Raw genomic sequence first — 21,432 nt, forward strand, 5'->3', positions numbered from 1 at the left:
TAAAGGCTTGATTTAGTGCTAGTTATTACAAAATGGAGTAGTGCTCTTGGAAAGAAACAAAAAACTCAAGTGATGATTTGACATTTATTCACTATCAAGCTAAGTGCTCCCATATCAAGATACATGACCTTGCTTTTACACTGTAATGTCATTAAGAGTTTACACGGTAGAGAGAAGCGGTTATCATCTACAAGTTGTGTGAGCCCTAATTAGCCCAGAAAAATAAAATAACCAAAACCAGGACATGAAACAAAAAGAACTGAATCAATGTGCAAGAGTACTCAACACACTGCAATGAGTGCTAACTGAGGTGAGGTGTCATGAACTCCCCCCCCCGGCTATCAATTCAACTTGACGGGGAAGGCAGGGGTCACCTTTGTGTGCTCCGAGGCAATTGCAGCGCAATCTTTTCGCCATCCCACAATCCAAAATTAGGCATCATTGTAGAATTAGGGGAAGTGGTGGTAGTCAAATGGAACAAATTTATCATTTATTTATTTATGGGGGTTAGTGGTTGGGGTACTTCTATGCGACATGAAAAAAGGAAACAGTCACGTGACATGTAATGGAGTTCGAAGTAACGTCACTCAGGCTGCGACTGAGCCCTGAGGCTTTGCAAAGTATCAGGCCGGCCGGCATATGTACAGGTTTCCTGCCCCCATGCGACCGCCGTGTCTCAAAGCACTGAGCACAAGTGGATCCCTCGTGCGCGCTACCAGCGAGTCAGCTCAATGGGGCTATGTACACAGAGGCACGGGTTCACACAAACCGCAGGCCTTGGAAACAAAAAAAAAAGATCAATTTGTCCTATGTAGAAGACCTGAACCACCCTCGTTCCCCGCCCGCAAAATGACCTCAACCCCTCATAACAAACGCCATCTCCCTCCAGTAACCCCCATCCTCCCTCAGGTGGGTCCAATGTGGAGCTCAGCGAATAGTGTATCTGACGTAGGGCACTTCCACGTCTTCGTCCGACACGTCGTTGCAGCACAACTCGAACACCAGTGCTTTGACGTGCTTGCCTAACTTCTTCTTCGACACCTTGGTCACAATCTCAGTCATCCTACGGGATACAGAAGAAAGGAACATTCTAGGACTTCAACGAGAAAAGGATAAGAGTCACTTATTCTTACTAGCGAATCGATGCGAGGCTATAGTCAATTAGCTAACCATGTTGACTGTTAGCACACATGCAGGCCAGTCACTTATGTACAGTAAATAAAAATCCACTATGCACTGAACCACAATATATCCCCAACTCTTCTCTCTCTGAAATGAGGTTGTACTCACGGCAGATCAAGTCTCTCTCTGAGTTTGGCAGCAGGCATGAAGAATGAGTAGAGCATGGACACTCCCTGAGAAAGCATGGTGATCTCCAACTTATGCTCATTCTTAAAAGTAAAAAAAAAACAAAAAAACACACGTTTATTTTAGTACAGCAGAGGATGTGGAAAAACCAAGAGGGTTTCTTTAAGTAGCTGAAAGCATACTTTGAAGTAGTCCAGAAACTGCCGCAGTGTCATCTCCTCTCCACCGGGCTGCAAACCCGTCACCTCAAAACGATCCCATAACGTCCACTCAATTTCATAGTACTGTAAAGGAAAAAGGGAAAAATAGGGATAAGTGAGTCATCAGGTTGGGCCTCGCAGCCGTTAGTAAGTGGGCAAGTTGTCTCCTCAGCACACACTGAAACCATCAGCGTGAGAAGTTCAGTCGAACGCACTTGCAACCACACAGGTGAATTTCACCTGCCTGATGCATCAGTATTAGCATGGCTGGATCATCATGGGAGCTAATCAACAGTTGGAGTTTTCAATGTGCATGTGAGAAGTAAAAACACGTGGCGAGATCCTACCTTATGTCTGGGAGCGGCGATGGGGTCGGAGAAGCCAAAGAACGGCAGCGACAGATTCATGAACCCGTTCTTAAATGACTCCAACTTTTTATGCCCTTGGACGATCTTGATGAGCTCGAGACACACCAGTCCCACCACGGCAGCTGTGGTTGTGGCAATGGCGGGGATGATCTTGCCAGCTATAAGTTTGCTCTGGATGACGGGGAGGAATAAGGACAACAGTACATTCAGAGATCATTCATAACATTCGCAGGTCAAGAAATACAAAGATGTATGATGATTCCAAAGACGCAAGTACCCACATTGTGTCTGTCGGTTGGGGGGATGTCATAATTCTCAGCTCTCAGGTTGGAGGCTGCGACTATAAAGTCCATGTGGAAGTTCGTGTCATCATCCTATGAATAAAGACGTACAAATTCTTATCTTGAAAGACCAACAGAAAGTCCACTGGAGAAAAAGGATGGCAGAACTCTACCTTTTCAAAGTCGATGGCGCAGAGTTTGAACTGAGAAGACTCGGGGGCAGGCAGCAAGACCTTCAGCTCCTCGAGTCTGGAGTCATCTGTTAAAGCAAAAGGACATTTTATTTTGAGAAAGAAAAAAAAGAAAAATATTTGGGCTTCTTATTTTTAATCTCGCCTGCTTACCAACTGATGAATTGCTATTCTGCAGCTCCTGATCCGAGACATGGATTTTCACCCCCGAGCGTGGCGTGAACGTAGGCACCTTGACCTCTTGCGAGAGCTTGACCACAGTTGCACGATCTCTGCAGCTTTCTATGCCGTACGTCTGGGCAAACAAGTTGGCTGCGGCCATCACGTAGTCTATGTGCAGATCCTACCAAAACCAAAAAAAACAAAACAAACCTCCAGCTATTATGAACAGGACATGTTGCTTGAGCACAATGCAAGCTGAGGGGCTGATAATGCATACTCACGTTGCTAGTGCTGAATTCTAGGGGGTGAGGACACCTCTTTGGACCGGACCAGAAGGGGGCGCCTGAGCTAGTTAGCTGAAAGCAAGAAATGCAAATCACATGCATGTGAAGGAGCAAATTCTCTTTAGACGTTTTATGTGGCCCCACTAGTCAAGACAGTATTTTGCTTAATTTTGAGTTTGTAGAATATGAATTCAACACAAGGTGAAAGGGGAAAAAAAAATTCCCCCGAGATAGTTAAATGGAATACCTGATCTGGGGGAAAGTTGTGCAATAGCTGGCGGATGTTGTTGCTGTATTGACACTGCCAGTGGTTGCGTGCCCAGGCTACACAGTCGGCAAAATTGTGGGGGCAGTCTGTCACCAGACTCTTGTAAACGGCCTCCAGCAACTCGGCAGACTGACCTCCGGGAAGCTTCAGGGTGCGCTCCATGAACTTGGGATCACTGCAAGTCAACCCAGTATGTATTTATTTTAAATCATGCTAATATTAGTATTGGGAAAATCATACTCAAGTCTTATTTATGGATGTAATTTGATCTTCATTGTTGAAAAGAACTATGTGCTGATTGCTGCATTGACAAGTTGTCAGGTAAAGTTGCATCTCATTGATTAGAACACAATTGCAAATCGCATCTAAAATAAGCGAGACGATGATTTTTCAACCGAGTATGTCCATTGCTGTGGAAAGTGTTTGTAATTTTAAAGGTCTCCTTATTTGGTTAATATACAAGCAAGCACTTTTGTAGAAGCTTGAAACAGAAAAGTCTAGGAGGAAAAATAAAGTAACAAGAGTGATGCCTGGGAAGTCGACTTACGAGAGATACTGGATGGCGTTCTCTGGTGGCTGCTTGAAAAGCCCCTCAAACTCATCACGGGCCCACTGCAAGGAACAAGTGGAGTGCACACATCAATACTCCCCAAACGTTATTTACCCTCAAGTGCAGCTATTGCACAAGTTTACTCACTTGCAGTGTGTGCTCAATGGCATTTGGGAAATTCTTGAGGGTACAGATGGGAATGGACTTCTCGGGTGGATCCTGGCTTGAGCTATACGACTCCGTAAGGAAGGGGATAACGATCTGGACATTTCCTTTGGTCCCCAGAGTACCGGACTCCAGTAAAGGTTTACGGTAGTACACGCACCTCCGATCCATATACAAGCCTGCGCAATAAAAACCAAAACAAAAAAAACTCAAATGAGAAATTGCGCGGCAGAGCAGAAGCCTGACAGACAAGCACGGTGACGTACGAGCATCGACGTTGTCCAGTGCGTTGGCTACGCCGTCAAGGCTCTCAAAGAAGTCATCGTCGTAGACTCTCTCTGTGTCGGGCCCCACCCTGTTCTGGTGACCCGTGATCTTGATGGACGGGTTCATCTGTTTAACTGCCGCCGCAGCCGTGTCGCTTTTCATTTTCTGTAGACCACACAAAGATGTGAGCAACTCAATTGTTTGCAGTCTTGACAGCGTACAAAGAAGGTGACACCTACCGTGACATCTGATTGTCTGAAGAGGAACTGCCTGTTGAGGTTGGACTTCTCAATGGTGTCCATATCTGTCACAATGACTTCGCCCTCGCCACCAGCCAGGCCAATCATGGCAAAGTTTTTTAAGAGCTCACATCCAATAGCACCAGCTCCAACCTGGAAGTCAGGTAAGAAAGAATTTGTCAGACCAAACAGCACAACTACATCAAGTCAAGAAGTCAAAGCATTTAGGGCAATAGTAATGTCACTTGACTGAGAATTGCAGAATCTATGTAAAAGTATCTCATGCAAATCAATTGAACATTGTTAAAATTATATGTGAAGTGCACATATTTTAATAGCTGCATTGGCAATCACTAAAGTTGCCATTTCAATCTGCTTTTGACACAGACGGCCATTAAAGCCAGTGGGCGGAGCCACAAACTCACCAGGAAGTAGCGCTGCTTGGCAAGCAACTCCTGCAGCTTGGTGCCAAATACTGCAATCTGCCCATCGTAGCGACTATTCCTCTAGGGAAACAAATCATTTAAAAGAACACGTCAGTGAGTGTTACGCTACGGTCTTGGTTCATATTTGTGAGGGATTTGAGAAACACCTACAGGAGCACATTCTTCCTCTGTCAGTACTACTTCCTCTTCCGCCAGGCACTCCAATGCATCAAAGTACAACCACTGCATAACGGGCATAAATTTTCCCGTGCATGCCTGAAACATAAAGCACATAGTAATCGATGAGAAAAACGCAACTTACTTGCACTTCCTGTATAGTTCAAAAGCAGGCTAAGTGACCTTCATAACTTCCTGTGCAGCCAGACCGCCAATGAAGGCGTTGACAGGAGCCAGGTCGCCGGCAGAGACGTAGCTCAGCTTTTTGATGAGTGCCTCATCGAGCTGCTCCACTTTAGCCGATCCAGACTGCGTGGCGTTCAGCTCCTTGGCCAACGTCAACATCTCTTCAGCATCAGCCTGAAGGGAAAGGTTAGTAGCGTACCCCGTAGGTTGTATTGCTACCACTGAAAAATTGCCCTAGCGACAAGATTACCTGGCTCCATGGTGCGGACAGGCGGTTGTTTTTCTTGTGGAAGGCATGGATGGCCTGAAAGCCCACGTGCAATTGGGCAGGACGCTCAAACTTGCCAAAGTCTGTCATTATGAACGTTGGCTCAGCCATGGAGGGGGAAAAGGATTTCTACAACCACCAAGATACAGGATTTTTATTTTACTCAGAAACTCACAGTTGGCCACTATTCATTTCCGAGGTGAAATTCTTTTCCCCCCCGAGGCAAATCATTTTTAAACGTCAAACATTTATGACCAACTCAACTTACAAAAGTGAATTTCTTGGGCATCTTGACCTGGCTCACAATTCCTCCCCGAACATAATCTGTAAATCCTGCTGTGTCACAAATGCTGAAGGTGTAGGGACCTGGACAGAGATAGACCATGTCAATCAAGTCATGTTTGTCTTAAGAACAACACGCAACATTGGTCGGAGGAACACGACTAGCACCTACCCAGAACTTTGATCTCGACCGGCTGGCAGCCGTTTAACTCAGTCATTCCCTGAACCTCTGAGAAGGTTACAAAGTCTCCGCTTTCAAAACCATGCCGGGCCTCATCCAAGCAAGTCACAACACCGGGATTGTCCTGGAGGGAATATCGTTTTTGGTCAACATATAATTACCACCGAAGGTAATCCGAAAACAAAATAGCATTTGGTAATCAAAGCAGTTAAAAAGAACAAACCTTTGTGATCATGGAAATCATGGCACTCAGTGGCTGTTCTCCATTGGTGTCATGCACAATCATCTCCTCACCAAAGTCACAAAATAGCTGGCTGCAAAAGGATCGCTGTGTCAGATAGCTTCAGACACAACATTAAAGTTAAACAGAGGATGTTTGTGATTTTACCCAAACAGGCCTCGAGTGTCCGCAACAATGATCTTGATGCCTTTGCTGTGGCAGAACTCTCCCACTTTCTGCTGCTCATCAAGCGTGGAGCAGGTCAGTACTACAACCTGGGTTGTATTAAAAAAAAAAATAAAAAAAATAAAAAAAAAAAAAAAAATCAACATTCTTATTTTTCTGTACGATACCCTCCATTTTGCGCTTTTCTTTTAAAAACGGCTTTTACCTGAAACTTGGTCAGAAAGTCTTCTGTGAGCACACCCGTATATGCCGCAACGGGGACGTAGTTGTTGAGTTCAGCCAGACGGGGCTGACTGACTTCTGCTCTGTTCTTCCCCAGATCGGCCTCTCGAATATAAAACTACATGCAAGCAAAAAAAAAAAAAAAAAAATCTGAAATGCCATACCGCAGTCTCTTCTTGTTGGAACACTGAATAATGGCAATATCAATCCAACCAAAATTCTCAAGCCTCAACTTGAAGTGTGGTAATTTAATCAGTTTGATTTCAAAAGTAAGAAAACGCTCCATGCTCACCTGAGAAGAAAGGTCTCTCCATTCTGCGACACCTTGGTCGTGCACGGTGACACTTCGAACTCCCCCAAGAATGACGTTCTTGGCAATCTCCACGCCAAGACCTCGCATACCGGAGATGAGGACATTGGAGTTTTGCATGCGCTTCATGGCAGCATGGCCCAACACGTAACTGAAGGGATAGGTTGGACAAATGTCACCATCAAGTGCAGAGAATAATGAAACTGAGGTCTTAAGTACTTACAGTTGTCTGGAGTACAGACCTTCGTCAATCTCAGCATCATTGCCATTCTTAGCCATGCCCTGCCCAGACAGTAGCACATCAGTTAGTGAACACATTGAAATTATTTTTGACTTGCTATCACCGGTAGGTGAGTGTGCTTACGTTGGCAGGGGTGTGGGACTGATCAGTTCTGACGGAGTTTGAGGATGAGCAGTGGGATCCCGTCTTCGTCTCTGTTCCTGACAAGCGACGTTTCTTGGACAGCGGCGAGTTGGACATCTGCGGAACACCAAAAATTGAATTGAGTCCATGCGGAACGAACCGCATGGAATAACTTGGAAACTAAGTCAGATGATGTAGTGAATCAAAATCGCATGGAATCCTGTTCATTCTGGAGACAAGACCAAACAACCAGAGAGAGCAGCTGCCTTCAAGCCAACAGCAAATCTGTAGACAACACAGCCAACCTAGAAGAGCTATGAATAGTAGCAGCATTCATTGTGTGCCGCTTTCATGCAGGCACAGGTCTCCCTTGTTTATGGTACTCTAGTGTGTACCGCCCAAAAAAACCGCTGAATCATCCAAACTTGCAGTTGGCACTTGACAATGACTCGCAGGTGTAGCCATAAGAACGAACCTTCTAACCTTAAACAAATCGAATAGACGCGTCTCTACGGACTAGTGCAGTTTGACGAGGGGAAAAAACGCCCCAGTACGTGAGGTGACAAACAGGCCGCAGCGTGTCGGAATCATCCACCGCCGTGTATCGACCGCCATCAGTGTCAGTTTACCTTGTACAGCAGTTTCTGAAACCCTCGAACGATCCGGAAAAGCAGCTGCCAATTGGCGTACAGGACAAAATTGACCGTTCGGTTGAGCATAACAGTGGATGTCGGCTGAAAACGAAAGTGTTCCCGGAAGGTCTACGACTGCACGCTCCCTGACGCTGGCTCATTTGCGCGACGCAATCAAAGCTAGCGAAGAAGCCACTTGAAGGGCTTTAATACAACGCCCCAGAAAGCGCGTCAGGACTTCGTGGAGGCCGGCGAGAGGCGACCGGCTGCGTGCCACTAATCAGTTAAGTCTTTTGGCGAGCTAACGCGGGAGCAACATGAATAAGTTAAGCGGCAAAGCCCTACGCCATTAGCGCGACAGCCTGGGCCTATAGGCCTCGATCGGTCAGCTTGGCAGGCATCACAACTAATAAATGACCAGCAAGCGCGGATCCTTGCCGAAGCTTCCGATCACATCTTGACGAGCCGATTTGGATGATTGTTAAAAGGTAGACGACACAATACGGAGTCAAACATGCGCGACCACACACCGCCCGTTTACGCTAACTCGTCTCTTAGCCGCTTCTACTTGCGCCCCATTGATTTCTTCTTTCTTACCAATAATCCTTCCCGTGGCCTTTCCAATGCGAACCCGCTGCCCTCCCGTTGCGTTCAGACGTCAGCGGTCGGTAATATGGCGACGGACGGAAAGAAGAGGGAAAAGGATAGGTAAAAAAAAAAAAAAAGCTAGCCCTGATCTCGCTATACTGTCGAGTCACTATGTGCTTGCAATGCGAGAGCTCGCCTATGCAATTGCTGCTTGCTCGCTGGCCGGCTTTACGACTGCAGACGGGAACAAAACCAAAATGGCAGATGGGAGAAAGGGGCGGTAGAGGCGTGACGCGCTGCCCGAAATATTCCACAGGAAAGGTTGGCTTGGGCCACGCTGCTCACGCACGCCGATGCGCCATTGGCTGCGCGCACTCACTCGCCCCGCCCCCTCATGACACGGGGCGCATGGAAATTTGCACTTACTGTACAGTGCAATCAACTGCAGCATCTGCTGGTCAAGCAAGGTACCCCTAAATGCTTTATATTTAGAAATAAGCAAAATAAAAAGAAACCGAGCCATTTAAAAACATCAGCAGATCACCTCACCCTGGACACTTAAAAAACGCACAAGACTCATTTCATTCACTGTGTTGCAAGACAGTCTGCATATTTAATCTGAGGACAAAAACTTGCAACGAGTTCAACCAAACAGGTCAAAACGAGTGTGATTGTGTAGCCACATACGAGTCTTATCGATGCTGAGCCTTCTGACTCATCGGCCAAATAGAGGTTCAGGGTAAGACGCGTTCATATCTAAAGAAGAGTATTGGGGGAGGGGGTGCCTGCCTGCTGAATGACAAAGGCTCACGAACGTGTGGGCCGCACATTCTCGGGTACACATGTCGACATGGGTCTCTCGTCTTTTCACCACAACATACTGACAATTTCGGTGCATGGCGTCGCCGTGCAAAAAACAAACAAACAAACAATAAAATGTCACATCTCCTAGACTGCATAACTTGGCAAGCACCAGAAGATGCTCGGCATTCTAGAATCTATGGTCGGCAATGCCGATCGCGATTCGATTAACGTAATGTGCTAATCCAACGTTTACCTCGCAATCCAAGCCATTTCCATTAAATAGTTTCAGCAGATTCTGGCCAATGTATCTTGATGCAAATGTCAATGAGCATATGCTTAACTTTCAGCACATCTTAATGTCTCCAGCAAAGTGTTTGCCCAGCTACATTGAAGATACCAAAGAATAAATAACTCCTGGGAACATCCAGATGCTAATTGAACACATTTGATCGTGATCATGCTGCAACGGAGAACTGAACGAGAGCAGCGTTCAACCAATAAACCGACTGCGTAGTTGTTAGCGTGTGTGCACCTAGCTAGCCACGGAGCCATCGAGCCAACCAATGACTTTTCCTCATATCGTGCCGCTATCTTCGTTAGCTTGCTAACAGTAGCCATGTAGCTCGGGCTAGCATTGAAGAGAATCTTAAACAAGTGTGCACAACTTACCACATCCGATATTACTCTGCCTGGTCTGTAGTATTGAAAAAAAATCGGCCTGAAGAGAAGAAAACGTCCGAACAAACCGCGTGACAAATGAATGCCGCTGCTGATGGCGGTGAGGAAAGTGTGTCACGGTGGCGGGCTCTGCGTGAGTTTTTCCGCTGAACTGCTGGCTGCCCGGCGCTTGCTTGCTCAAGCGATTCCCCCCCCCTCCTCACTATTCCAGTAGAAAGCAAAGCAAAGCAGCAACATGTGCACGTTACAGACGCAACCATCTTACCCTTTTAGAAGCTTCAATGAAATACTTTTGTATCACTCATTAAAAGATTGAAATTCAATAGTCATCAAAATTCAATCAAAAGGATCATTTTGAATGGATCAAGTTGGATACTTGTCGATTATTGTATCATATTTGCATTGTTTACCGCCATGTATATTTTTCCCACACCCGTGCCCTCAAAAGGATGGTCTAATCCAAAATGCGCGCAATGCTTTTGGGGATTTGTAGGTTCGTCGACGGCCTGTGTGACGGTGTTGGTATTTAAGTCACATTCAGTCATTATATATTTTGATATATTTATTCATCGCCTCCTAATCCAAACACCAATAAATAAAATATATATAGATTATATTTCCTTTTATTTTATTGAAAGGCTTACAGACACAATATATTTTACACTGGGGTAGAATGGCGGATTCATCTCGATCAGAGGAGAGCATAGAACATGGAGGTAACAGCCCCTCCACACAAAAAATAAAGCACGAATAAAATGTACAAGGCTTTTACATTTGTGATAGTAAAATAAGTCGACTTCTGTCTTCTCAAAATATCTCTAAGATTGTTGAATAACCTAGGTAGGGTATTGAGAACAAATCTCCATTGCAAGGTTTCATCATTCCACTTGGCTGCAACCTTGACCTCCATCTCAAATGAATTGCTACATTAAAAAGGATGAAAGTGGGAATGGAAGTGCCTGATTAATGATGTTAAAAGATGTTTGGACATGAGGAAGTTTACAACACAGAGCATAACAAGAAAAGGGAAACCAGTTACAGTAAATGTATTTACAATTATCAGGACATCATTCAAATTGTAGTTTGTCATTTCTGTCATTCTACTTTTTTTCCCCATGCTGTGCATTTTCATCAAACGACTCAAAGGGCCTGTTTCCAGAATGTGCAGTGAGCATATAATGCACATATTTATTTTTAGATCATGCTCCTTACAGCTTCCATCCAATATTTTGCTTTTGTCATTCCCTTTTACTCAACTATAAGATCTTGGTGCTAAACATATTTCAAGAGGTTATCTCCTTGTGGCCATAGAATAACATCTTTCAAAGGACAAGATGGATGTACTGTCTCTAGGTGACAGTTATGATAAATCAAGATCTACAAGCGAGAATAAGTTCCATCCACCTATCCATCTTCAGGACTGGTCACCCGCCAATCCAGACTCAAATGGCATCTGTGACCTGTTTTATATTGATCCTTCTCACCTACTTTATAACCCTCTGCCCATCCCAGCTCTGGAGGAATGCCCAGAACATTCAGTCCCACTCTGTCCACACTCTTGGTCCTCTGCAGCCTGGACTGAGGCTTGAGACGGTGGTGAGGGTGGAGGATAGGAAGGAGGAGGGATAGTAAGGCGAGGGAGGGATGGCAGCACAGGCCTGGGAGAGGTTGGAAGAGGCGGCGGTGTGGCCAAGGTTTCCAAAGAGGAGTGTTGTGCGGTGCGTGCCCTGGAGGTGGCAGGCGAGACGTGTGTGCTCCGAATGCGTCGTGTTTCAGGGGGGCAGTCGCTGATTTGCTCCAGCAACGAAGGCATGTCTCCTTCAATCTTCTCCAGCACTGCCACCATTTGTTTCTCTATCTGCTCAATCACACTGTCCATTTGCCAGTCGCTTTTGGCACCGCTGCCCACTCCTCCGTGATGTAACCCGGTCCCGTACATCCCCACGCTTCTTCCACTCGGATACAAGGTGCAATATGGACTCCCATAGGGCCCTGCCATCCCCATGGTGCCAATGTCTCTAGTGTAGGGTGTGGCGTGCCGGCCCAAGCTAGCAGAGCTGCCAATTGCGTAGCAGCCCTGACCTGCAGTAGGGCTTTCTCTGGCGATATTATACTCTGCACTATATCGGTCTGTTTTCTTGGCGTCCCTCTCCCTCCTCAACACGGGACTTGCTTCAGCCCTTAACCGAACACCCGGGCCTACATCTGCCCCAGCTCCCGCCGCAATTGCCGGAGTGGCTGCTGCACCCACCGAACTCTCCGCCATGGCCTCTGGCAGTTGTGTCTGACACCAGCTGCTGTCATTTCCATCCTTGCGTGTCATATTAGCGGAGGCTGGGGGGTCATGAAGTGTCGCAGTCATCTTACGATTGTTGCTGGGATCAGGTGAGGGGCATGTTAGTTTCCTGTCAGGATGAGGGCCTAAATTGCTCTCTGCTAGCTTACTGTGTTCTGTGGTGGTAGTGGGCGCTATTTTATATTTTTTGTTTTCATCCAAATTAGCGGCTGTTTGCTTGGTTTGACCGTCTGGCACTTCCTTTGTGCCAAGGGTATCGCAAGATGGAGACGCTCCAACTTCAATATGCACCTTTACCGCCTGCTGTTTTTCAACTTCCTGGTACATGTCAGGTGACCTGTTTTCAACCATGACCTCTAATGGCACGCCACTTGTGGTCACTCCGCGCTCTGTGACCCTGCCACCTTCCTTATCGCTTGTTAACTCGGTCACCTCTTTAACTTCCCCTGCATCTTCCCCACGCTGCGCCTCAGTTGAACTGCCAATAACTGACTCGGAGTTCTTCAGTCGCTGCATAAATGTGGTGACACGGATCGCTTTCTGCAAGACAGGGAATAAAAAGGATAGAATTATAAAAAAAGTTATTTACATACAGTATGAACCCATGTCTGTCCCTACATTTAAACTTTGATGCTGTACTTATTGGTATTATATTGTAAAAAAAAAAAAAAAAGCTTCTATGTTATGCATGTGACAAAGCTCATCGAGGCACAATAAAACTAAGCGCTCTGTGATTCGCTTCAAGTGAACTATTTACTTCCAGGCGGAATTCACACAATTCGCCCTGGTATGAATCAGCCTCAAGACTCCATCTTCCCATATTCCTTATTGCTTACTTGATACATTTGATAAATCTATCCGGTCCCTTGACAGTAAACACTGAAGGAATTTGGGAAAATTTGAGATCTTAAAAGATGTTTCCAAAACAGGGAACATTTTATCTGGAAGTCAAAAGATAATTGATGTTTGTATGACAAAGCAGCTTCTAGTTTATTAGCGCAAACGTAACATTGAGGTGCATTGTGGATTTTGATACGAGGAATGACAGGGGGGCCTTGTACATTGAATCATTACATTTAAATGGTACACAGTGGTTGACAGCCACCGCATCCTTTCCTTTTGACCCTCTCCTTATCCACACTAACAAAACTCTGTAAACATGCCAACGTCCCTGGGACTGATCATTATCTTAGTATATGGACAACCGAACTGAGTGCAGATGAGGAGCAGGAAAGGAGCAGAGCCAGCCACTTGGAACATTTGACTGTGAAAAAGGAAAAGTGGGACAGTGGATCTCCTCTGGGACAGGCAGAGTGAAAGTGCATGGACAGAGCTCATGAGGAGACCTTCACCAGTCACGGTATGATCAACCCATCTCATGGCTGACTGCCTTTTTTTTCTCCCATGTCGGGTTCTTTTGGACTATTTATTCATGAAGTCAATTCAAATACAGTTCCAGCCACAGAGAGATGCTTTTTCACAGAATCATGCCAGACTGTGAATGTGCAGTTCCACCCACGCTCTGTCCTTCCATTCTCTATCATAATGATCTACAATACCTTCAACTCCTGGGAATTATAGGGGGAAAGAAAGAAGAAGTTTATGGCTGTTACTTGTGCTTCTAGGTCAGCAATACCACCTTCATATTTACCCGCTCTCTCCTTGATAGCAACATTGACATGGTCACATTATGATATACTATCCATGAATTATGATGTCCCACTTTCAGGAATTAAAAGTGGTATATTTGAGTGAAACGTATTCCAGGTTCAAGAAAATGTGTGTTTTGAGCAATATCCAATTAAATAAATAAAAAAAATAAAATAAAAAAAATAAAAAAATTAAAAAATATATATATATCACAACTGCAGGATATAAGGTTATTATCGAATACCAGCGTGTAGTCAAATGCACTTTTATTGCTAATCTGTCTGAAAATAAGTGGTATCAGTGCATTCCATTTATTTTCAATTGTCACTATGACTAACTTAAATAGTAGGCTACTACTTTTACAAATGATAGCACCAATCTTCCTTTTATACTCATTTCTGCATCTGTACAGTAACATATTTTCTCCTTTTGGTAAGGAGGTGGCGAGTGAGCTTGACTTCCTACCCGCCATTTGGCCTTTGCAAAGTTCTTCTCAAACTGGGCACAGACGCCATCCTTTAGGTTCTTCTCTGACGCGCCGTTACCTGCAATCCTGACAAAAGCGTCACTTCAAACGTGAGTCCATATTGTGTCTAAATAACACACTTTTGTGAACACTAATACCATTCATGCCAAAGTGCGTCTTGTGCACTGATTCTCAGCATCTGGTCCACTTCCATGAGTCGACAGACGAGCTCCTTAGCTGAAAGAGTCAATGCAACTAAGATCAACATATAGCAATGCATCTGATGCGCTTTTAAATAATTGAGCGAGCCATCTCCATCCAATCTCTATGAAGATATTTGTTGCCACCGTGTGGCGAAAGCATGTACCTGCAGGGGAGATGTCATCCCAGTATGGAGAATCAAACTCAAAATCACCAGCAACAATTCGACAGAAAATGATGCGATTATGTAGATCAGTGTTTTCCTCTTCAGTCTCATCATAAAAAGGAGGGTTACCCGATAACCTGAGGGGAAAAAAGATTTGTCGCCTGATACAGATAAGGCCAAGTTGTAATTGGTTGTTTTGTACATATAATGAAGACTTACAGTATGAACATAATGACACCCACAGCCCAGCAGTCCACAGGTCGGCCATATCGGTGACGAGCCACTACTTCAGGTGCTGAGGCATGGCACAGAAGATGTTTGATCGAAATGATCGTAATAGGTGCACATCCGTATATAGCATCATATCTTGGTCAGAATTCTACCCAGCACATGGGTTCACTGTTCATGTTAATATACTTATAAATTAAAAATAAATTATACTATTATATTATAAGTTATAATGGTCGGGATGCTCTTCAGTTTTCTTTTTCATATAGGTCAAACACATCCTAACATTTGGGGAAATAGGAGTGTGAAGATGTGTGTAAAGTGTAAAAAAAAATGGTGCTGTTAAAAATGCGAAAGAAATAACATAAGATAGGTATATGTACGTGAGGACAAATCCCAATTATTATTTGGATTCAGTGATAAAATCTTACCCAAGTATTCTGGTGTGCCACAAGGTTCCGTAATGGGCCCATTCTCAAATCTAGACAGATAGAAATCTCGCAGAACGACTTTGTTGTGGTTGTTTTCAGTGTAGTACATGAGGTTTTCCAGCTATGCAAAGTAGAGGGGGACAAATCATTTCACACATTTAGAACAAAAAGAGCATTCTAACAAGATAATGAAACACGCAGACTGAATCGGAAAATCGGAGAGTTTCTGAACCCTGAACTATGCACTACAACTGATTGATGTTTTAGAGGTCAGCTCATTTTCTCTGTCTATTTTAATGTCAAATACTTTGGTCTTTTTCAAAGGTCATCCTGTCGCTTTGTGCAGATGTAAATTGCACAAAAGTACTAATTGCTCACTGCTGCGACAATATGCACTGTCAATCACTTTTACACATTCTATTGGAGGCGGCCACTAAAGAACTGTTTTAGTTTTAGTTGTTGCACATTAATGAGGGGTAAAAACTTTGGTATAGATCTTCATCTATTTAATTGACTTGAATTAAATAAGTCAATCCTACATATAGTGAATCCTAAAAATAATTCCACCTTCTACCACCAGAGGTCGTTTGAGGCCAAATGGGCACTGAAAGGTAAAGGTAAAGGTAAATCTTCGACCCACTTTTCTCCAGATTGTCGCTATGTTTCTGTTGGGGGAAGGTATGCTCTTTTCGCCGGGTGTCGGTCAGAACACAGGAGGGAAGACGTGGTTCAGTTTTGATTGCTTTACTGAATTATTGGCAAAAAAGTAACAGGCACTGTGGCTCATAGGGGAATACAGGCAAACTGGCAAAAGGGTATAGGCACATGTTTGGTCGTAAGGATGTGAGAGCAGGTGTGTGTAAAAAGGTAAAGACCCAATGATTGTCACACACACATCTGGGTGTGGTGAAATTTGTCTCTGCATTTAACCCATCCCCCAAGGGAGCAGTGAGCAGCAGTGGTGTTGATCACAAAGGCCAAAGTGACAAATGACAGGACACAAAAGTACCTTCAGGTTCCTGTGGACAATGTTGAGAGAGTGCAAGTATGCCACAGCTTCCAGGACCTGTCTGATGACGTTGGAGGCATCTCTTTCTGTGTAGTTGCCTTGGTCTTGGATCCAGTCAAAAACATCTCCGCCCGTGGCCCTGTTGCGTAAACGCGCATGCACAAATATGAGCTGAGAGCAAAGTTGCTGCTGTCAGCCACATGTTGCAATGCCATGAATTGCTTTTAACGCAGTAAAAAAAACTCTGCGTTTGCTCTATCTTGTCTATTCGTGAGACAATCTGCTTCCACCGACCCCAAGGTACAACTGTGAGCAATTAAAACAACACTAGCATGTCTCATTATTTATATTTGAAAATAATAGAAATGATAGATGAGGCACTTATGTCTTGCCCAAAGCAGGCCCGGCCGAGTGCCTGCAAAAAAACGACGGCACGACTGCAATAACCCAATCTGTCCAGCCGAATTGCTTTTGCCACACATCTGCAGCTATTGCGTGACAAGGAGTTGCAAACATGCTTGACTGACTGCCCTCGACGTATCGATCCACTTAACGTAAAGCATCACTTCAGCGCCAATGAGTAGTGTAGAGTGGTGGAGAAAGCAAATATCTCATCAAACCACACACGTCCCGGACTGCACGAGAGCCCACAGTAACAACGGCACCTGCTCTGGTCGGCCCCTTGAGCAGATGGATTTCCGACTGTCCTTTCCGACTGTGATTTACATGCATGGACATTCAAGAAAGATACTGTACTCTCCAAGAAAATAAAGATACTCACAGTTCCTGGATGATGTAGTATTCTTTCCTGGTCTCAAACGTGTCTATTAGCTGAAGGATGTTTGGGTGGTTGACCCTACAAAAGCATAAAATGAGAAAAGCGTAAAATTAGAAGGATGTCAACATGTCCCTTGTATGAATGCTGTATTGATGTCGGTAGTAGATTTGTCAGTGTCGACTGCAGTGTTTCCCAACATTTATTAAACCAAGCAGCATATTTTTTCAAACAAAAATCTCATCCAAAATATTAATACTGACAGAGATGATTTCATTTTAATTTGATCACAAATTGTCAGTGAGGAATCTGGGGCTGTTTAGTTAAACACACACTGATAATTCATTATACATCACTGCCATCCATAGTTAAACTAAGATAGAGTAATTTTTTTTTGTCATACAATATAAACACCCCACAGATTTTTTGGGGGAATTTATTCTATTTTATTTCATCAAGTAGTTGCACAAAATAAAAGCAACTGAATTCAGATGATTTTATTTTGTGTAGCGGCTACACAAAATAAAATCATAATTTACTCCATTTTCTCAAGTGGCTACAGTGTAGTTGCACAAAATAAAAGCAACTGAATTCAGATGATTTTATTTTGTGCAACTACACTGTAGCCACTTGAGAAAATTGAGTAAATTCAACACACTATTTTCTTAGTGTACTTTAGTTCTGACTTTACGACTTGATTAGTGCATGATAAATATGAGTGAAAAAAAATCAATTGCTTTTGTCCACCTCTTGTGCTTCTATTGTTTTTTTATTATGCAAGAAACCACCACACCTGAGGAAAAACAACCAAATCAAAGATAGTAGGTCGAACTGTGGCCTTGCAAAAAACAACAGCCAAAAAACAACAACTTCGAGCCAATAACATTTCGCCTTATAGCAGCAGTCCATTGTGAATACGGAACTATTCTGGTAACCGACTGACACATTGTGAGTGACACCTTCTGTCTCTTATTGTTTATTTTTTTTCTTGGTGCTATGGTTTCCTGTATATCAGGTGCAAGATCATATTTATATTGTGTACTACAGTTAGGCTACAACTACTGTTTTAACAAATTTGAATAATTTTTTTTTTTTTTGAGGGGCGTATGTGGAAATTTCCAGCACTCATTTAAGTAAAATTGGACACCTGATGAGCTCTCATGACGCCTTAATAATATGCTTGAGCACAGTGGTTGGGAATCACGGATGTCGAGCACAATTTATAACTGGAGAAAATGATGGAATATGTCAAATTCTCTCTTTTTATTCCATCTACTACTCAATTATACTTTCTTCTGTCCACAGATTGACTGCGTACAATTTAAGGATCATGATCTCATTCTTGGCGGCCTTGCGGACTTTCCTGCCATCTTTCTTGAGGAATTTCTTGCAGACAAACACTTTGTTTGTTTGTCTTTCCTTAGCCAGGCACAGCTCACAGAACTCTTTCCTATACGTCACAAGAACAAGACAGAAAGAGAAATAAGCCAGTTAATTAAAACCCAGTCTTATAATCTTACCGCATTTGATTTCAGTGATACAAAATGATAACCAAAATGTTTGAAAGTTTGAAATAAATTGAGAAGCAGTGATATGCAAAATTAAAGATTTTTTTTGGGTTATAGTTAAGAAAGACAGCACAGGAAATTGCGTTCATATAATTATTTGTTGAATATGAGGCTCATGACATGTTAATTAAATATTCTAAAAAAAGGCAGAACAATTGGAATTCTCATTTTCTCTTCACCCTGTGATGAAGTGCACTTAAATTTGGGCTTGTATGTGTTATATAAACGACGCGCACAAATCTCTGAGGCCAGATGCCGACATTGCAATATAGCCATCTGTGTGTGTGTGTGTGTGTGTGTGTGTGTGTGTTGCTACAATAGGTCAAGAAAACGTTTTCAGTCGGGCAAATTGCAGCAGTGATTTTCACGCCGCAAAATCATACGGTTGGGTTGGTTGGCCAACTTTGAAAAGTTAACACAAGTAAATCTCCTAATTTTGCCATTTACAGGCTTCATCTTACCAACTTCAGTCCGTCTGAATAAATCATCGCCATCTCAAGCCCTCCTAAAATTGGACTTACTGACTACAATTCCTTTTTATGCATCCAGCCTATTACGAATGGCACTGTCAATGAATTAAACATTGCAGGGGAGGAAAGAGAATAAAAACACATTACACCAAGATTTACGGTACTTACGCTCGGAGGACTTGGCCAATCTCATATTTGTCTGTCACATCGGATATACTGTCATAGGTCTGCCCATCTCGCAGAGCAAGGCACCCAAATGGCATGACGGCATTCACCTAATACACAAAGCACACAGGAAGCAGAGCACACACGTTATTCGGACGATAATATTGATAAAATATTTAAGGACAACTCAGGAATGTATCTTTAATGCAAAAGTGCAACTCTAATTAAATGACGTCAACTTCGAAACCAAATGCAAATGCTAAAGCTTCTGGTCGCATGCTACAGATACTCTGCATGTCAAATAAGCTCTTCTTCACTCTGTTGGTTATTTGCGACATTTATCAAGTTCAAACGAAGCTTCATATAGGTCAAATGAGCAACGCTAACTGCAGATGAAAGAAAGTTTAAATTCACACGTTTATTCATGTGAGGAGATAATTTGACTTTTCACTTCTCCGTGGATATGCAGCGTACAGATAACCCACACGCATACACAAACACACTGCAACATGTCGTCCATTTTAAAATAAGTGTGCCTGAACATCCAGGTAAAAAAAAAAAAAAAGTGATGAATCAGCAATCAATACGGTGCACCTTCTCCCACCCACGTCCGAGCCGCTCTGTGGAAGCTTAACGGCATCTCTTCAACTGCTTGTTCCTCCTTCTTGTGCAGCATTCCAACGGTTACAGTTAAGCCCATAAATATTGGGACAGTGACACAATGCTCGGGTTTTGGCCAGATCAAATGTTATCATCATTGGATGCTGCCCACTTTTTAATGGGATAAAAGTAATGGACAAATTCAGTTCGGCAACTGATTTGCATTCTAAAGGAGTTCTGAAATGAGTTCTGAAGCATCTGGCTGAATATGAGCAGAAAATATTGCCCGGTACACTTTAGAAATCATCCAGCTGATTTTGTCAGCAATTATCAATAAAAACAAAAGGAATGAGTTCCTTTGGCATACCTGGCCGTGGACCAGCTGGGCTGTCCCATAACTTTTGGTCTCAGATACAGACTTCTGTAATTCTGCCATTGTTCATCTGATTTGAATGTAAAGCCCTCAAATTAAAGATGAAAGGCTGCAGTTTAGGCACATCATGTTTCATCCATCCATCCATCCATCCATCCATCCATCCATCCATCCATCCATCCATCCATCCATCCATCCATCCATTCATTCATTCATTCATTCATTCATTCATTCATTCATTCATTTCAAATCCATTGTGTGGTCTTTAGAACCCAAAACATGTCAATGTTCCCATTTAATGACTTTTCTAGTTATAGTACACTTACATTTATATATTTTCAACCGAGAGCATAGTTCTTGCCACCTCATCCGTCTGAATTTCTAAAAATGAATCCAGAAAGCCGACCAAGTCGAAGCGATGAGATCACTTTCGAAAGAGCACTGATCAACTGAGGTTATTAAGTGAACTAATAAAGCTGCAGCGACTTCAGAATTGGGTTTCTGAAGATAAACCGACAGAGGGAGACAAGAACGGATAACAAATGGAAAATGGTTAGAACAGAAAACAATGGAAATCCTCAGCGGTAATGACATTTGGAGAGTGCTAATTTAGAATTATGGAACAAATATCAATGTGATGATGTACCATCACTATTGCAGAGTCGGCGCTTCAGGATAGGCGGGATTTGTGAGAATTGTGTAATCTCGCTGCTGGCCCTAATCTCTAATCTGCATCTCTAATCCAGAGCACTGGGATACACGTATGTGTGTCGACATGTGCGTTCATAAATGTGTCGGTTTGAGCGAAGTGCAAAGGTCAACGCAAATATGTCACACACGCTTAAGAGTTTGACTTGATGATGAACATGCGCATGCGTGCCCATATGTGAGGAGGCAGAGGGGGAAATGAGCGGTGGATTTGACAAAAGGCCGAGCCCTGAGAGGAGATTATGTAAATATAACATCATCCCCCGTGACAGTTTCCAGGATGGTGAAAGTGAGGTCTGATGTGAATGGAGTTTGACCAACGAGGCAAAAAGTGGCCCAAGTGAAATATGGCAACACTACTTGGGGGTCACATAGGATGAAACACTTGCGAACAAGATGTATGACAAAAATACCATTTCAAATATTGACAAAATATATGCATATGTCTGTATTTTTGTTGTTGTTGAAAATTGACAAATTAATGTTTATATACAAAATGTAACCCTTCCCTGTATATTTG

At 43.4% G+C, this 21,432-nt stretch overlaps 2 protein-coding genes and 1 non-coding gene across 6 annotated transcripts in view; all 3 read right to left on the reverse strand.

Moving 5' to 3' along the window:
• Positions 1-70: 70 nt before the first annotated feature.
• uba1 (ubiquitin-like modifier activating enzyme 1) lies at positions 71-10,003 on the reverse strand. 3 transcript variants are annotated; one of them, XM_037271840.1, is made up of 26 exons: positions 9,798-10,003; positions 7,105-7,221; positions 6,964-7,022; positions 6,723-6,891; positions 6,414-6,548; positions 6,191-6,297; positions 6,026-6,116; positions 5,794-5,926; positions 5,608-5,705; positions 5,322-5,468; positions 5,069-5,245; positions 4,880-4,984; positions 4,709-4,789; positions 4,284-4,436; positions 4,044-4,209; positions 3,760-3,956; positions 3,610-3,674; positions 3,042-3,237; positions 2,792-2,866; positions 2,502-2,691; positions 2,331-2,416; positions 2,158-2,250; positions 1,856-2,047; positions 1,491-1,592; positions 1,291-1,391; positions 922-1,063 (listed from the first exon to the last, which is right to left on the reverse strand). In XM_037271840.1, the coding sequence occupies exons 2-26, from the start codon at positions 7,219-7,221 to the stop codon at positions 928-930; spliced, it is 3,171 nt and encodes a 1,056-aa protein (XP_037127735.1). In that variant the 5' UTR covers positions 9,798-10,003; the 3' UTR covers positions 922-927. The 3 variants fall into 3 exon arrangements, with proteins under 3 accessions (XP_037127717.1, XP_037127735.1, XP_037127726.1); XM_037271831.1 differs by lacking the exon at positions 9,798-10,003 and adding an exon at positions 8,334-8,577; XM_037271822.1 differs by lacking the exon at positions 9,798-10,003 and having other exon boundaries at positions 71-1,063.
• LOC119119848 lies at positions 1,672-1,792 on the reverse strand. The gene has a single exon (XR_005097410.1). It is a non-coding gene; the product is annotated as a small nucleolar RNA U6-53/MBII-28 (small nucleolar RNA).
• A 410-nt stretch (positions 10,004-10,413) lies between the features above and the next one.
• The window catches only part of camkvl (CaM kinase-like vesicle-associated, like), a 32,928-nt gene continuing 21,909 nt past the window's right edge, over positions 10,414-21,432 (reverse strand). The window contains exons 2-12 of one of the 2 annotated variants that reach the window (XM_037241576.1): positions 19,235-19,341; positions 18,347-18,478; positions 17,035-17,109; positions 16,254-16,392; positions 15,245-15,365; positions 14,805-14,880; positions 14,586-14,722; positions 14,377-14,455; positions 14,218-14,305; positions 13,662-13,670; positions 10,414-12,642 (exon numbers count right to left, since the gene is read on the reverse strand). In XM_037241576.1, coding sequence (XP_037097471.1) covers positions 11,296-12,642; positions 13,662-13,670; positions 14,218-14,305; positions 14,377-14,455; positions 14,586-14,722; positions 14,805-14,880; positions 15,245-15,365; positions 16,254-16,392; positions 17,035-17,109; positions 18,347-18,478; positions 19,235-19,329 — 2,298 coding nt within the window. In that variant the 5' untranslated portion in view covers positions 19,330-19,341 and the 3' untranslated portion in view covers positions 10,414-11,295. The remainder of the gene's footprint in view (positions 12,643-13,661; positions 13,671-14,217; positions 14,306-14,376; positions 14,456-14,585; positions 14,723-14,804; positions 14,881-15,244; positions 15,366-16,253; positions 16,393-17,034; positions 17,110-18,346; positions 18,479-19,234; positions 19,342-21,432) is intronic. The other variant, XM_037241586.1, reaches the window with a different exon arrangement.

This window comes from Syngnathus acus, chromosome 2, assembly GCF_901709675.1.
Source record: "Syngnathus acus chromosome 2, fSynAcu1.2, whole genome shotgun sequence".
NCBI lineage: Eukaryota > Metazoa > Chordata > Actinopteri > Syngnathiformes > Syngnathidae > Syngnathus > Syngnathus acus.

Coding starts and splice junctions, on each gene's coding strand:
- uba1 (XM_037271822.1), bottom strand. CDS start 7,221: ATGTCCAACTCGCCGCTGTCCAAGAAACGTCGCTTGTCAGGAACAGAG. Junction 4,210..4,283: donor TCAGACAATCAGATGTCACG/GTAGGTGTCACC, acceptor TGTGGTCTACAG/AAAATGAAAAGCGACACGGC. Junction 3,957..4,043: donor ACTGGACAACGTCGATGCTC/GTACGTCACCGT, acceptor TTTATTGCGCAG/GCTTGTATATGGATCGGAGG.